The 13,927-nt window shown below is 51.4% G+C and overlaps 1 protein-coding gene across 1 annotated transcript in view; it reads right to left on the reverse strand.

The window, feature by feature from the left end:
* Window positions 1-13,927, reverse strand: part of CFAP47 (cilia and flagella associated protein 47) — a 638,800-nt gene that overhangs the window by 187,106 nt on the left and 437,767 nt on the right. The window contains exon 50 of the mRNA XM_043505538.1: window positions 5,034-5,171. Coding sequence (XP_043361473.1) covers window positions 5,034-5,171 — 138 coding nt within the window. The remainder of the gene's footprint in view (window positions 1-5,033; window positions 5,172-13,927) is intronic.

Here is a 13,927-nt window from a genome sequence, read left to right on the forward strand (position 1 = left end):
CTCACAAGGCACATTTTGTACACGTATTATTGCAGTAATACATAGGGTGTGGATTAGGGCTAGTAATTACTATTCTGAGCTGTGATTATTTTCCCCCACTAAGAAGAAGAAAAGCCAACCATATTTTTAAAATGCAAAATCAAACCCTAAATGCTTAGCAACAGAAAAATGAGATGGGAAATATTTGCAATATATCAAGAGATGTTAGGACCACTTCTCTATTTTTAACTGATATTAGAAGAGTCTTCTAGTCAAGAAGTCTAGGAAGAGTGCATTTTACATCCAAAGCTCTACAAAGGCAGGGGTTATTGGACTGTGCGACTGCTTCCTCATCATGTTTGAAGTTTGGGTCTGCAAGTATATGAGGGACTGCAGCTCTGTCTCTCAGCTTCTTTCTGCTTATGCAGAATTTCCAAAAAAAAGTCTCTAAAAAGTAATGGGTATGGAAGGCAGGGAGCACAGATCTGTATTTGTGATTATTCAAACTACATTTACTGCTATGCAATCTTTTTTTAGAGAAAGACACCACTTTTGATGCAAAATTATATTATTAATAGAAATATAACAGTTCATTATTATAATTTAGGTTAATACAAAGTTGCCTTTTTCTTTTCTGAATGTAAGGAGATATTTACAACAGTTTTCAGAGTAGCAGCCGTGTTAGTCTGTATTTGCAAAAAGAAAAGGAGTACTTGTGGCACCTTAGAGACTAACAAATTTATTAGAGCATAAGCTTTCGTGAGCTGTAGCTCACGAAAGCTTATGCTCTAATTGTAGCTCACGAAAGCTTATGCTCTAATAAATTTGTTAGTCTCTAAGGTGCCACAAGTACTCCTTTTCTATTTACAACAGTGTTCATGTATATGACGCTTAGAGATTATGGCATCTTACATGCTTCTATTTTTGCATGCAGACATTAAATAAGCATATAAACTAGACAAAGAAATTCACAGGAAAACTCTGCTTTCTGTCCACAGTTGACAGTCACCAAGATTCTCAGAGAAGATGACGCCTATTTATCTATAAAATCATATTATGTCCTACGTTGTCTGTTTGCACAGATCCTGGAATGCAGCTTTATAAACTTTCATTTTGCTTCTAAAAAATTCATATTATTTCCCTTTATATAATGTTGGAAATATTTAAATAAATGCTATAGTGATTTCTGCCTTGCATAGTGTATTTGGTAGGACTCTTTCATAGCAAGTCGTAAACATGATTACTGTAGTGGGTTGTAAACGAAAACTATTTTGTCAGAAGACAAACAACAGTAGCCTTCTCCAAGTATACGGGGTACATCTTCTTTGTTTCAAGACACCCAGTGTGGCATTAATATAGTCCTAATCTTACTACATTTGGGAAATCTTCTTAAATCACTGTTCCACTTAAAGTTATTTATTTATTCCTCAACTGCTTAACATTGTTTTAGCCTTGTATGAGTTGTTTATTTGTACTGTTTTGTATCTAAATGCAAGCATTTCATACAATGACTCTGACAACATTGCTATAAGAATATATGAATATTTTATGTATAAATATAGAATAAAAAAACTTTACCGTAACTGGTAACTAAAATAAGAATCCATTTGAATATAGTTATATTTATATTAATTGGGAAATAAATTTATTGTCTTGCTTGCTTGAGCAAACCACCTGACAAACTTCAAGACAAGGAGAATCTCTCCAAAGACTATTAAAACAAAATAATAACTCTGACTAAGTTTCAATTATTGTTTTAGAGGCAAAAGATTTCCATACAGAAAATAGGAGTGTTTAGGTTAATCTGAAATAGAATTTTAAGTCCTATTAAACAAATATGGAAGTAAAGGGATATCTCAGAAAATGAAAAGAGTTAGAATAAAAGAAAGAGTTAGAATTTTAATTGCAGAGATCTTTTGAGAATTTCCTGCTACACAGGCAAAACAATAAAGTTAAGAAGTATTTACAACCTTGTTACATTTCAATTAGTAGATTGAATGTAAACTAAGCTAAAGAGGTTACCAAAGCCATCTCATGAAGATGTTGAGTCAATAAAAGATGACAGTGGCTGATACTGATATGGAAGATCCTGAAAGTGGTGTCTTCCACAGTCATTAAAGCTATGTAAATAGAAGAAATAAAAGCTTTGGAACCTGGTGATCTTCTCAGTTCCCATCTCTCAACTTCCACATACTCAGGTTGCCTCATTTCACACCTTCAAATCAGCACCCACAAGCAACCAAATGCAGCAGCAATTAAACAGACAACAAAGGAAGCTACAACATCAAGATGAAGCAGCCTTCCAGCCCAACACTTCTTCTGCCATATGATGTCTTTACCAAAACTTCAACACTATTGGTGAGATCATGTTTCCCAAAATATTGTCAAGGAGTTAGATAAAAATTGTTCTTAAAATGGTATTCTAGATTTAAGATATCATCAACTTTTGTTAAATACTAGAAAGGTTAGACTGAACATGCACTCCTGAGGTGAAATCCTGGCCCCACTGAAGTCAATGGTAGTTGTAAGGAGACATACTCTAACTTTGGTACAAGAGCGAGAAATAGTGGAATTAGGTTTGAAAATTAAACATCTTCATTAAATTGATTGTCTCAAGGCCACTCCTTTAAAAATGAGCCAATGGGCTTATCAGAAACATTGCTATTTTAAATGAATAATTTATTGATTGGCTTCTATTAAGAAACTGAATTAAATAGTTTTTGTTCAGATTCTTTGGACTTAGTTTATAAATGGGACTGAAATAAGCGATCCTAACTGTTTAGATTACTTTGATATATCCAACACAATTCACTGACTTTTCCTTTGTCCATTATAAAATGTTTTATTTGTCCGGTATACTAAGGCGGGATTCACTACTGATTTGGGGTAATAGTTTATTTCAGCCTTTATTTACCTGGGAAATGTGTTCTCCTAAACCCCCGCAGCACAGCAGACACTTAAAATTGTAATCTCTGCTGGAAGCTCTCCAAAAGAGAGACATAAAAAAGAGACTGCAACTGAAATAACCGTTGGTAATTGCTTGTTTATGTTTCTTTTACTTTTTCTCTCTCATTTTCCCCTTTATTAGTCATAATTTGCTTGACGTTAGCTCTGGTGTCCCTAACACATAAAAAGGCCACATTCAAATAGTGGAGTTCATATCCTTGACTTGGTATTGAGAGAACTCATTTCTACGATATGGCCTACCATTACTTGTTTCTCTACATTATAACATTTTAGTAATTTGCAGAATAAAATTAGTTGGTGTTTAACATCTTAAAACACTCTTTTTTTTGCAACACGATTTCCCGTTTGTCAATACAGATCCTCAGTTTTAGGAGGTTAACTAGCAGTAATGAAGAGGTGGGTCTGCTCTCCCAAGTTAGGCATTAGAATTGACTGCCAAGTCAAGAGAAAAATGCTGCATAAACATATTAATTTAATTATAGTTTGTAGAAATGCTTATCTTGTTGACAGTCATTTCTGAAATATGCAAAAGAGGCTGCTTTAGATGTGGCAAAATATATTTTGAAAACATTAGGTACTGCTATGTGTTCTGATATTGATTCTCCTTTTAACTTATCCCCATATGATTTACCTGGAATATAAGGTCTGAAAATTCCACTGCTAGAACCAGGAAATCTGAGAACCAAGAGGAGCTAGTAAACACTGGGTCAGTTGGGACTGGAGAAGGGGTCTGTAACAGAGCGCCAACTCACCAGCACAGCATCTCCTGCTGGTTGTCCAGGAATTAGCTTGATTCCAGTCTTGGAGCGCCCCCTGCTGGCTGGTGTCTCCCTACCGGTACCTGCTTCCTGTGAATCCCCACTACCTGTAGCACTTCAGGCGCCGCGTCCCTTCCGGACCCCGGTGCCCCTTATCTTGGGGTGCTGCCCCACAGCAGTGCCCCCACTTCCGGGTCTCCCCTCCCATGGGAACCCCAACAGCATATACCCACCTTGCCTCAGTGGCTACTGCCATTCGTCTTCTAGCCCCTTCTCTCAGGGGTAAACTGCAGTCTGTAATGGCCACTCATCACTGGCAAGGGGGTCGGACCTGCTGCCTTTCGAGCCCCAGCTGCCTCCCTGAAATCCTAATACCTCCCCTGGCCTTGGCAAGACCTCAGCCTGAGGACTCACCAGGCCAGAGTTCCTCAGCTCTATCTGCCCTTCCCCAGCCCAGCCCAGCCCAGCCCAGCCCAGCCCAGCCTCGCCTCGCCTCGCCTCAGGTACCTTGCTTGCTCTCCCAGGCAGCCTGCTCCTCTCTGCTCCCCAGCTGGAGCAAGAGTCCCTTCTCGCACTCTCTTAGCCTGCCCCTTTATCAGGGCCAGCTGTGCCCTAATTGGGCACAACCACACCTGTGGCTAACTACCCAAGCAGCCTCCCTTGGCTGCTTTTAATCCCCTTCTAACCAGAGCAGGTGACCACCCCGCTACAGGGTTCCATAAATAATATCAGCCCCAAATATATGATACCAGAAGCGAGTGTGCTCACAACTCCTACAAAATCTGTTTTCTCTGATTTGATACCAATGGCACTTACAGATCCCAAAAATGGGATTTATACTGACAATATTCAAAGTAGAGCCTGTGATTTCCTATAAAACAGGTTGCTTTGATATTCTGAGACAGTATTCTCAGCAATTTTCAGGGATCCCCTTCTTTCCTGTTCTGAAACAATGTAATCACATCAATACTATTTGGTCTGCTATCAAAGAAGAATAACTTTAAAAGTAAGGCAAAATGTGTTAAATGATTTCTTCTATGTTTAAGCTGTCAATGTTATTTTTGGCTTTGAAAAATAGGAGACACTTGACTGCTAACAGTGTTGCAAAAAAAGAGAAAAACAACAATCAAACAAAGCTTGAAGCTACATAAAAATCTTTTGAGAATCAACCAAAGGACAAGCTCTTGTACACGTATACAATAAACATTTGGCTATGCATTATTCACAGGCACGTGGTTTGGCACATCAAATATGCATTTCATTTAAAAATGAATGAAGATAGAGGTTTATACAGATTGATAATGAAATTATCCATAATAATAAACATACCAGTGTTTGCTGCATCAACAGTTTGTGATGTCTCTGTTGACAATTTCTGAAGGGCCTGTTCACCATCTGTCTCCTCCGGTGAGCTGTTATGTTGAGACTGCTGTTGTTCTTCAATTTCGACAATAAATGAAATTATACCTAAAACAAATAGGTACCAGATGTTATATTAACCAGGACATTAGTTTTATAAGATTGTCTGCCAGACTTATATTAATGTTGTTGCAGCTCTGAACTAATAAAATATGAGGCAAAACCTAAATTCCAGGAGTCAGCTATCCAATTATAACCCAAAACAGAAGTTACATATTAGATTCAGTAATTATTGGGTGAGCTTCTATGCTCTGCGTTACGCAGCAGGTCAGACTAATTGATCATAATGGTCCTTTCTGGCCTTAAAATCTATGAATCTATGAAAGCTGCTGGGAATTAAGAGAAATATAACAAAATATTAAAGGACAGGAAGAACAGTGTCATTGTATGAAAACATATTTTAAAATACAAAAATAATATCTGTATAGTTAGAACATAAGACCATACGAATGGCCATATTGGGTCAGACCAAAGGTCCATCTAGCCCAGTATCCTGTCTTCCGACAGTGGCCAATGCCAGGTACCCCAGAGGGAATGAACAGAACAGGCAATCATCAAGTGATCCATCCCCTGTCACCCATTCCCAGATTCTTGCAGAAGCTAATTTACTTTCTCCACACCAGTCATAATTTTATAGACCTCTATCATATCCCACCTTAGTCGTCTCTTTTCTAAGCTGAAAAGCTCCAGTTTTATTAATCTGCCCTCATATGGAAGTCATTCCATACCCCTAATCATTTTTGTTGCCCTTTTCTGAAACTTTTCCAATTCCAATACATCTTTTTTGATATGGGACACCCTGATCTGCATGCAGTATTCAAGATGTGTGCGTACTATTGATATATATAGAGGCAATATGATATTTTCTGTCTTATTATTGTGACGGGGCAAGGCCAGATGGCTATGGAAGAGTAGTCTTATTGGGATCCGGGAAGTGGGCGGGCGAAGCCGTCCACCGCTAAAGGATCCCCCCCAGCCTAAAAGGGGGATCCACAGGACCTAGATACCCAAAAAATTCCGGGGGACAACTAATAAAATAACAGGGATAGGAGTGCGGTCAAAGGGTCAAACGAAGGGAACCGGACGGGGACACCGAGCAGAGAACCCTGGACAGCGTCCACTGCTCCTCAAAGGCGTCAAGGGAGTCAGAGGACGCCGCCCAGAGGAACTCTGCCCGGATACGTGAATGGACCGAGGATCAGAAATAGGCCCCACAATCACAGGAGACTCCTTCGGCCAACCTCCTCACCCTGGTTTTGTAGATGGCCATTTTAGCTAGGGCCAGGAGGAGGCTGACCAGGAGATCCCGTGACTTTGTGGGGCCGTGGATAGGGAGTGCATAAATCAGAAGGTGAGGGGAGAAGTGCAACCAAAAACGTAATAAAATATTGGTGAGGAGCCGGAATAGGGGCTGCAGCCTGGCACACTCCAGGTAGACATGTGCCAGGGTATCCCTCACGCCGCAAAAGGGGCAGGTGTCTGGGATTGAAGTGAACCGCGCCAAGTACACGCCCGTGCTCACGGCTCCGTGAAGGAGCCGCCAACTGACATCCCCGGCGGGCCTTGGGACTAAGGTGGAATATAGGCTGGCCCACTGGGGCTCCTCACCCTCTAAAGGTGGCAGGAGGTCCCGCCATTTTGTATCGGGGCGGGACACGAGGGTGCGGGCGTGAAGGGTGTGGAGCACGAGCATGTAGAGATGTTTTCTTGGCGCGGATTGAAAGCAGACTGGCTGCATCTCGTGCAGCCAGCTTCCAGTGAAGGGGTGAAGGGGTCGGTTGGGTCCACGGGGCAGGGGTCCAATTAAAAGGTCCGGAGGGCCTTGGTAAGGAGTGGGCGGGGTGTGCCCTCGTGCAGGACCCGGTTGAGATAAACCCGAGCAGCGGGCGGCAAAGCGGCCTTCACCTCCTGAAGTATGCGCCGGGGAGTACAAGGTCTGAAAGCCCCATGCGCTGAGCGAAGGTCAGGGGATCCAGCCAGTCTCCCCGGTCATAGTCCAGGAGGTCTCCGACTCTTGTGACCTCTGCCAGGACCAACCTCTGGTGCACCGAGTGGGACTCCACCACCTGCACACGGAGCTGGGGGTTGTGTAGCAGGGGCTCCGCGAGGAGATCTGCCCCCTCGGTGGCCGCCACGGACCTGGTCGTTGTAAAGAGTTTCCAGGTCCAGAGGAGGTCCTGGTAGAAGACCGGCAGCCCGGAGAGGTCTTGCGGAAGACCTCTTGGATGGAGACAAAGGAGCTGCCGGTCGTATCGGAGCCCTCTGAAGCGGCGCAGGAAGGCGTGCGCCAGTATGTTCCACGCTGGACTACCTGCACCATAAAGGAGCCTCTGCAGGGTCTGGAGATGGAAGACATGGACCTGAGTGAGCAAACATTTTAGGCCCTGTCCTCCCTCCTCCAGAGGTAGATGGAGAACCCCTGCAGGGACCCAGTGCAGTCCTGACCAAAAGAACTCCAGAATCGATGTCCGGAGGTTGGCCAGGAAACCCGGGGCCGGGACCAGGGTGTTGAGCCGGTACCAGAGTATGGACGGACTAGCTGATTAAGCACTAGCGCTCTCCCTCGAAGGGAGAGGCACCGGAGTAGTCCTGTCCATTTCCGGAGCCGCTTTATCACCCCGCCCTCTAAATTCTGCCAGTCCTCCGGCGGAGAGGGATGCGTGGCAGAAAGGTAAACGCCCAGATAGAGCAGCGGACCCGTGCTCCACCGGATGGCCTGAAGCGCGGGTGGGAGGGAGCTCGCCTGCCGCCAGTCCCCTACCGCCAAGCCAGAGCTCTTGACCCAGTTGACCCGCGCGGAGGAGGCTGCCGAATAGATGGCCTGGCAAGCCTCCGCCCGCGCCAAGTCGCCCGGGTCCCAGACCACGAGGAGCACGTCATCAGCGTACGCCAACAGGACCAGCCGCAGCTCCGGCTCCCGCAGCACCAACCCTGTCAACCTTCTTTGGAGGAGACAGAGGAAGGGCTCGATCGCCAGAGCGTACAGCTGGCCTGAGAGGGGGCACCCCTGCCGTACTCCTCGCCCGAAGTTGACCGGTTCCGTCAGGGTCCAGTTGAGCCTTACCAGACACTCTGCGGAAGCGTACAGCACCCGGAAAAAATTCACAAACCTGGGTCCAAAGCCAAACGCTTGCAGAGTGCTCAGGAGATACCCGTGATCCACCCTGTCGAACGCCTTCTCCTGATCTAAGGACAGGAGGGCGAACGACAGACCATCCCTACACCCAAGTTCCAATAGGTCCCGGACCAGATATAGGTTGTCGAAGATGCTGCGGCCCGGGACGGTGTAGGTCTGGTCTGGGTGGACCACGTCCGCCAGCACGGACCCTAGCCTCAGGGAGATGGCTTTTGCCACGACTTTGTAGTCCGTGATGAGGAGCGAGACGGAATGCCAATTTCGTAAATCGCGGAGGTCCCCCTTCTTCGGCAATAAGGCGAGCACGGTTCGCCTGCACGAAAGAGGGAGGACCCCGCACTGCAAAGACTCGGCCCAGACGGTGACTAGGCCTGGGCCCAGGACGTCCCAGAACACGCAGTAGAACTCCACGGTCAGCCCGTCCATGCCCGGAGATTTATTGGTGGGCATGCGACGGAGGGCTTCCGAGAACTAGGCCAGAGTGAGAGGCAGCTCTAGCCGGTCTTGGTCGCCCACGCTGACCGTCGAGAGCTCCTCCCACAACACTCTGCAAGCGTTAGGATCGGTCAGCTCCAGGGAGAATAGGCTTGCGTAGAAGGCTCTCGCCCTCTCGCACATCTCCACCGGATCCGTGAGGGGAGTGCCATCTTCTGCCAGTAGGCAGACGATATGTTTCTTAGCCCCCCTCTTTTTTTCCAGGGCGTAGAAGAAGCGGGAGCCGCAATCCATCTCCCGAAGGAGACGGATGCGGGATCGAACAAAGGCACCCCGGGCCCGATGGTCCTCGAGGGTCCGGAGCTCCTCCCACTTCGCCCGGCACGCTCCACACAGGGGTGGATCCTCGGGGCTGGCAGCCAGACGCCTCTCCACCTCTAAGACCTCCCGTTCCAACTGCTCTATCGCCTCATCCCTCCATCGGCTGGCGCCCTGGGTGTAGTCACGGCAGAAGAGCCGGGCGCGCACCTTCCCTAGGTCCCACCACCGCCGCGCCGAGGGAAAGGCACGCCGCTGCCCTCGCCAGGCCAGCCAGAACTCCCGGAAGGACGCCACAAAGCCCGCATCCTCCAGCAAGCTGTTGTTAAAATGCCAATAGGCCGGCCCCGGCCTCTCCGTGCAGAGGGAGGCTGTCACGGTGGCTATATGATGGTCAGAAAATGGGGCCGGCCAGATGCTGGAGGAGTGGGCTTGTGAAAGATGAAACCGTGATAAATAAATGCGGTCCAACCGGGAGTGGCGTGACCGATGGGCCTCCACCGGGACAAAGGTGAACGTGGAAGTGTCATCCGGGTGGTGGTCGCGCCTGACGTCCACCAGGGAGTGGTGTTCGACTATCTCCTGGAGTACGGCGACGGCGGCTGGGCTCTGCTCGGTCCCCGAGAGGTCCCGCTCCTCAAGGGTGATGTTAAAGTCCCCTCCCAGGACCAGGCACTCCTGAGGATCCAAGGTGCCGAGGAAGGCGGACGCCTGCTGATAGAATTGCAGCCGCTCCGGGCTCGCTGCTGGGGCATAGATGTTGACGAGGTTGACTACGAGACCCTTCATGCGGACCTGGAGGCACAGCCTCGGCGACCCCCAGTACCTCGGACCGTAGGTTGGGGGAGAACAGGGTCGCCACTCCAGCCGTACGAACTGTGAGGTGGCTAAAGTAGACCCTGTCCCCCCAATCCAGCTGCCAGCTGTCTTCGGCGGTCGGATCTGTATGGGTCTCCTGTAGGAAAACCACAGAGTACTTCCCCTCCCGAAGGAAGGAGAGCACCTGGGACCTGCGGAGACCCATCCTACAGCCACGGGTGTTCAATGTTGCGATGGTAAAGGGTGCCATGAGGAGGGCTGGGGGGGATCCTCGCCGGCAGGGATGCTCGTGGCTCCCGGCGGGCCATGCATCAATCCGTGACCCACCCCGTAGGTGAGTAAGGAGTCACGGAAGTGGCGGACCCGCTGGTAGACCGCGGCGCCCTGTCTCCCGGTCCTTTTCCCCTCCCCCATGAGGGCCCTTGCGGCCCGGAGGATTTGATTAAAGTCCCCCCATCGCTGGAGGGCAAGCTGGACTTTGTTGCGGGAGCCACGGACGTCTTCTAGAAACTCCTGCAACTCCTCTCGCAGCGCATGGGGGGCTGGGGTTATGGTTTGGTTACTCCCCGACAGGGCCCTTGTTACAGCCCCGTGGCCCACCGAGACGGGCAGACAGGGTGCGGACCCCCGACGGGGCTCCTGATGGGTTGACCTGAATGCTGGGGCGATAGGGGCCGGCGGAGGGAGGATAGCAGCCCCTGGTAGGTCGGGACAGGGAAACACAAAGGCCGCTCCCTGGGGGTCATCTGTTGGCAAGGGGAAGGAGACAGCCCCAGGGGCGGCAATAACATCTCGGGATAGGGACAGGGGCAGGGGCACGGTTAGAGGTGAGATTTCGGCTGGGGAGAGGGCTCTCAGTGATGCTGGGTGCAGGCTCTATGGTGGATTTGGCAGCCACGGCATCAGGGGGTGAACTTTCTTCTGTAGGGCCCTCTCCCGGGAAGGAGGTCGAATGCTCCTCACCAACGACGGGTTGCCCCTGGTGGCTCAGGTCCCGGCCGCGTGGCACTGGCCGTCGCCTCAACAGGTTCGGCAGCTCTCAGTAGGGTGCCATCTGCAGCCGGGTTTATGGAGGAGTCCAGGGGCCCCTCGGAGGTGGGAGCGGAAGCAACGGTTAGGGGGAGGGAGGATGGGGAAAGGGAAGCTGGAGTGAAGTCGCCTATATCGAGGCCTGCTGGCATAGGGTCGTCCTCCCCCTGGGTAACCGGGGTCAGACCCAGGGCCTCGATCTCCTCGTATATTGATGGAAGATGAGTTTCCGCCACCTCGGGATTCTCCCCGCTGTCACCTGACACTACTGTTGCCTCGGGGCACACTGAGGTTTCAGATGGAGCCTCAGGGGTCTTGGAGGAGAGGGACTCCCGTGGAGGGGAGATACTGCCTTCCAGTACTGCCACGTCTTCCCCAGCCGGCACCGGTGGATGGAACACACCCGTGGGTAAAGCGGAAGGCTCGGCATCAGTGCCCCCTTTCATGGTCTTCCGAGGGGCCTCCGCATCAGATGGGAGGAGCGGACCTCGAGCCTTCTGCTTGCCCCGCTTCCCCTGGACTAGGGCCCAGCCCTCCATGGCATCATCTGGGGGCTGGCTAGCAGGGGTTGTGTCAGGGGGCAGAAACGATGGCTCAGGGACTCGAGGGGGTAACGGTGGAGCAGCACAAGGAGGGAAGATTCCCCTTGAGGCGGGCCCTCTCCCATGCCCGGCAGTGTCCCTGCTGTACCCTCCTCCACAGGCCCCGCCAGATTGCAAGCAGCGGGGGTGGGGCTCTCCCGCTCGTCTGGGCATAATTGGGGAGGTGTCCCTTGAGCCCGAGCGGGAGCAATGGTGGACTGGGAAGGAGGAGGGGTGGTTTCGGGCGCCGGGCAGCCAGGGGTGCCGGCAATGATGGGGCCGGTGCCCTGCCGGGACTCGGGGGTCCCGGATGCCCCTCCTTCCCGGGCCAGGGGGCAATCCCTCCGGACGTGCCCCATCGCCCGGCAGAGAGCACCGGGCCTCCCCCGTGGAGTAATGCACCCGGTAACGGGACCCCTGGTAGGGGACTAGGAAGGACCTCTCCAGCGCCTCTCCGTCATGCGCCGCCGGCGGCAGTTGAAGCTGCACTTGCCGGCGGAACAAGAGGACGTGACGGAGGGCGGGGTCTTTGCAGCCCAACGGGAGAGGGCTGATGACAGAGATGGGCTTCCCCAGGGTAGAGAGGGCGGGTAACAGGGCGGCATTGGGAAGAAAGGGAGGGACAAAGGTCAGGACCAGGTGGACGCCCAGGTCCTCTAGCGGCTCTAAGGGGACAAAAACGCCCCCCAGCGCCAGGCCCTTCTCCACCGCCTCCTGGGCGGCAGCCTCCGATGTTAAGACGAAGACGACCTTGCCATACATTTTGGAGGCCGCCACAATGGCCGTGGGCCCCACCACCCTCGCCAATGCCCGCACATACGTCTCCACGTGGGCTGAGGCAGACACCAGGAGGCAACGAACGCCATGCTTCCTCATCATGGTGGGAAAGGGGCCACGGCCGCTATAGATGGAGTCGGTGGACAGGAGAGATGATATAGCGGCAGGCAGGGGGGCTGCCGCCACCTGGGCGTACGCCCTGGGGGCCGGGGAAGGGACACCCGCAGAGCTGGTGGAGGGAACAGCGGGGAGGGATGCCCCAGCCGGCGGTGGGGCCGGGGCATTGGGGGCAGTCCCTGCCATGGAGGGCCTGGTCTTCTTAGCAGGGCCCTTCCCTTTCTTCTTCCCCTGGCCCTTCCCGCCGGCTGGGGGGGCTCCCCCCGAATCTGAGGGTGTGAGAGATGTGGCAGCAGTGGAGGTCACCCCGGTGCCCGTCGCTGCTGGTGCCCCAGCGGGGGCGGTGGCAGATGGTTCGGCAGCGGAGGTAGAAGCTTGAGGGGTGATGGAGGGGTAGGTGGGGGAGGGGGAGCTCGGGCTGCTGGAGGGGTCCCACTCGTCTCATCCCCCACCATCATGAGCAAGGAGGGAAGGGGGGACACCAGAAGGAGGAGGGGAGAGGGGAAGCAGGTCGACCACTCCTCCCCGCCAGGCTGCAGGCAGGAGAGGAGGGCACCAAAAGGGGTGGGCTGGATGGGGGGCAATCAGGGGTTAGGGGTCAGTCACCGACACAAGGTGGAATTCTGGCTCCTCTTGGTGCACTAGGGGAGGGGGGGATACAACAACATTGGGGGTGCAGTGAAGAGGGTTGCAACTAAAATGGGGAATTGCACAAGCGCATGGGAGGGGGCATGGGCAGACGGAGCGAGGGGCTAAGCGGTCTGGAGGTAGAACAGGGAAACCAAGGGCTAGCTTCAGAGGCTAGGGCGGGGCAAACAATCAAAGGCTGCAGAAGGAAATGGGCGGGGCAGGCAAGCAAACTGAAGCTAGTAAGGGGGGCTGGGACAAAAGGGAGAGCTTAGGGCCCAGTAGCAATTGTAGCAGCTTCCCACCTCCCTCCAAGCTAGAAAGCTATGGGAGAGCAGTGGGAGATAGATATATTAGCTCCAGGCTAAACAAATCTCTGGTAACAGGATACGTGAAATGGCAGCTGCTCCAAGTCAATTAAGACACCTGGGGCCAATTAAGAACTTTCCAGAAGACAGGGAGAAGGCTAGGTTGATTGGGACACCTGAAGCCAATCAGGGGCTCGCTGAAACTATTTAAAAGCCTCCCAGTCAGTCAGGTGGGTGTGCATGTCAGGAGCTGTGGGAAGAAGTTGCGCGGTTGGAGAGGCTGAGTAGTACACACCATATCAGGTATAAGGAAGGAGGCCCTGAGGTAAAGGTGAAGTGGAGCTTGAGGAAGTGAGAGCTGCTGTGGGGGAAGTAGCCCAGGGAATTGTACATGTCATGTTTCTAAAAGCTACCGTAGCTGATACTATTAGGGTCTCTGGGCTGGAGCCCGGAGTAGAGGGTGGGCCTGTGCTCCCCCCCCACACCTTTGCCCCCTGTTTAATCACTGACACTGGGAGACAACACAGACTGTGCAAGGAAGGATAACTTCTCCTCACCTACCTCGCTGGCTTATGATGAAAATGGCTCAGTAGACTGTGACCCTTGTCTCTAGAGAAAGAAGGGTTACGTGGAGGGTCATAGTGAGCCTCTGAGGCT

Source organism: Dermochelys coriacea, chromosome 1 (assembly GCF_009764565.3).
Source record: "Dermochelys coriacea isolate rDerCor1 chromosome 1, rDerCor1.pri.v4, whole genome shotgun sequence".
NCBI classification, from domain to species: Eukaryota; Metazoa; Chordata; order Testudines; family Dermochelyidae; genus Dermochelys; species Dermochelys coriacea.